Source organism: Blastomyces dermatitidis (assembly GCF_000003525.1).
Source record: "Blastomyces dermatitidis ER-3 genomic scaffold supercont1.1, whole genome shotgun sequence".
Lineage (NCBI taxonomy): Eukaryota > Fungi > Ascomycota > Eurotiomycetes > Onygenales > Ajellomycetaceae > Blastomyces > Blastomyces dermatitidis.
The window spans coordinates 8145432-8148335 of NW_025544774.1; the positions used below are offsets into that span (position 1 = coordinate 8145432).

A 2904-nucleotide genomic window follows, 5' to 3' on the forward strand; every position below is an offset into this window, starting at 1 on the left:
TCCTCTCTCTCTTAATTACGCAGCGCCAGCAGTCTCCGATACTCCCCTAGTCTAATTCTTTCTAGTCGGCTGAAACCTACAATACAAGACCGAGAAGAAATTGCCCCAAAAGAATGGTACGGGAACCTGTCCAGATTCTACTCGAATTATCCTTCACGGAAATCGATCGCGATCACGTAACTTCCCCATCCATGGAAGGCAACCAGATAGGAACCTATCCTGAGATGCCCAGGTGTAACTCCGCCAGCTGCTAGAAGAGAGGTTTGTGCTGGTTGGGATGGATGGGATGGGATCAATCGATGGGTCTATCCCTAACCTAGACTGGTCTGATGCAAAGGTTGTTTTCCTGGCGGTTGCTTTGGGACGGGGAGGGGCGCGGAGGTGGCACAGTGTAAGGGATGTACAGTACATGTACCTCGGTAGTCCGTTATACTTCGTCGGGTAGGGTGGGGGGAATCAATAAGAATTCCCCTGAAAAGAACCCACCCCCGCAGGTATTTAACTTTTTCAACGGACCGCGCCCGCGACAGCCGCCCCACGTGATCTCCCCGCACTCCGGTGTAACCCACTACTTCATCCATGATTGCCTCTAGAAAGCCTATTTCGATGGTGGATAGTTAGGATGGAAGTCACAACCATGTTAACTAGCCAGTATGCCAGCCAGCACAAAAGATCAAAATACATCAATCTCCATCATTTTGGGTAAGATTCCTTATGATGGTATCCGGGTGCATTGACCTGAATAGCCACCTTTCAGAGCATGTCAGAGGACTTTGGCTTTGAAATTCACCTGTTGGGTGGCTCCGTGGGTGCCACCCAAATGCTTCAATCCCTTATCCAGGTTGTGAGACTGGTTTGGTAGTGCTGTACCCGGTATCTAGGTATATCTTCGGACACCGTGGAAGATGATTGACCTCCGGGTATCCACTCGATGTGCAATGCATCCTTGGGAACTCATGGAAGTTGTTAACTAACTTCCAATATAAGTATGTGCCAATCTACTTTCCTCCCGCTCTAGTTTTATTGCAATTTCTTGTGGAGAAGCATCTCGAGTCGTATATTTATCTTCGTCTTGAATTTGACTTTTGGCCGCGGAAAACAAATCCTCAAAGCCAACAACACTTGGAAGTGAAAAAGGGAAAACTAGAGAAAAAGGGTTAAAAAAACAAAGAGAAAGAGAAAGCGGAGGAAGATAAAACTTGAAAAATGAAGACTACTCGCTCGCTCGCTCGTTTTAGTCTTCTCTATTTTCTCTGTGCCGCAATTGGGACATTAGCAGCACCTGTCGACCCAGAACAGTTTCCACGTCTTCAATCATCAATCGCACGACGGTCTGTGGAGTCATTACTATTTCGGATTTATGCAGAGACTCCCTACGGATTCCCGCTTTATGCGAGAGTTGACAAGCCTGTGCCTGGTGAACTGCGTGTGGCTATGGATCCAGACCCGTACCGAGCTACACCGGCCGAGATTACTAATGGCACAGTTGGTTTTAAACCCGGCGGCAATGAGACTTTATTCTTGTCATGGGAGTCCAACCCGTATACACCATGTGCGGATTTGGTGACTGAGTTTTGTTTTGTTTTGAAGCGTGAATCATGGAACAAAAATGCTAACAATCTTTTGAATATAATAGCCGTTCTGTTCTCAACACTTTCCGGCACGGGTGGTATAACAGGTGTGAACCGTGATAATAGTACGGGGTTGTTGACTTGGTCAGAAGCTACACAAAATCCCGTCGGCTGGATGAGTAAGTGAGAAACTCTGCTATTCCCAGATAATATAACCGCTCCTTTAGCTGACATGTTTTAAATTATGAAGTTTGTCTTATGGTCGATGAAATATTCCGTTTATGGTATTCTGACGATATGTATATTGGTCCTCCTCTCGACTGCTTCTTTGTCTCTCTCTACGCAGAAATTATCGGAGAGAAGAGGCGCCGATTCAGGTCCTGAGAATCTGAAGACGATAAGTCAAGTGATCCAAAAGGAAGAAGAGATGAAGATGCTTAAAAACAGAAATGAAGCGGAGGCGTGAGGGAAGTGAGATGATTATTTAGCCTTGCTCGCACTTGAATCTTTTCTTTTTAGGTAGAAAGTTCAGAAAATAGTAGCAAGTTTTTTCTGCAGCAGTCTATAGGGAGTCGTGACAAATGTGACAAATGGGTATTTTATACTAGCGTTACAATGAGCACACATTAATGATACTGATTGTATTAGCAATCAAGATCTTCTCATTGAAGATTATATAAATAACGACTTATGTAGCGGGCTACGCCCGATTGATAGACCATTCCATTACATTACACTCCATAGATTCCTGCCGAAAGCTCCGATTCTCGGTCGCTGATCCCTCCTCTGGCATTCTCGGTCGCCGATCCTCAGCTGAGGAACCCACGGAGTTTCTATTCTCCCGCCCCGAAGCTCCACCTCATACACATATTATTATTATTATTATTATTATTATTATTCTTCAATTATAGATTCATACCTCTTTCAAACTATTTTCTCTTGTATGAGATTTTATTTCAATGAGTTTGAAAGCTTTCACTATTGTAAATAGTTCAGTATTAAAGACTTCAGATTCACAGTCTAAATTTCAGAAATCTGAGATAAAATTAATATTATCTTCAGTATAAGCAATGTCTGTGCCTAATCTATTCAAATTCTCATTTTTGAAGTCATCTAAATAAATCAGAATAGAGTCTTCTATATTGATTGTAGAAATTCTCTTCAAATGATGTTCATATTCTTTCTTCTTAGATAGTTCACTTATTTATAAGTCTATAAGAGATTCAAGCTTTTCTCTTCAGAGAGATATCTTCTCATGAGTTATAATCAAATTTTTCAACATTTAAAGAAGAAAATTGATTTTTAATCAGTGAGCATAGTCTGTATAGTTGAG

General features: G+C 42.4%; 1 protein-coding gene across 1 annotated transcript; it reads left to right on the forward strand.

Moving 5' to 3' along the window:
* Window positions 1-240: 240 nt before the first annotated feature.
* BDCG_01126 (uncharacterized protein) lies at window positions 241-2204 on the forward strand. The gene is made up of 2 exons (XM_045416635.1): window positions 241-1750; window positions 1822-2204. The coding sequence occupies exons 1-2, from the start codon at window positions 1207-1209 to the stop codon at window positions 1953-1955; spliced, it is 678 nt and encodes a 225-aa protein (XP_045272319.1). The 5' UTR covers window positions 241-1206; the 3' UTR covers window positions 1956-2204.
* Window positions 2205-2904: the final 700 nt, after the last annotated feature.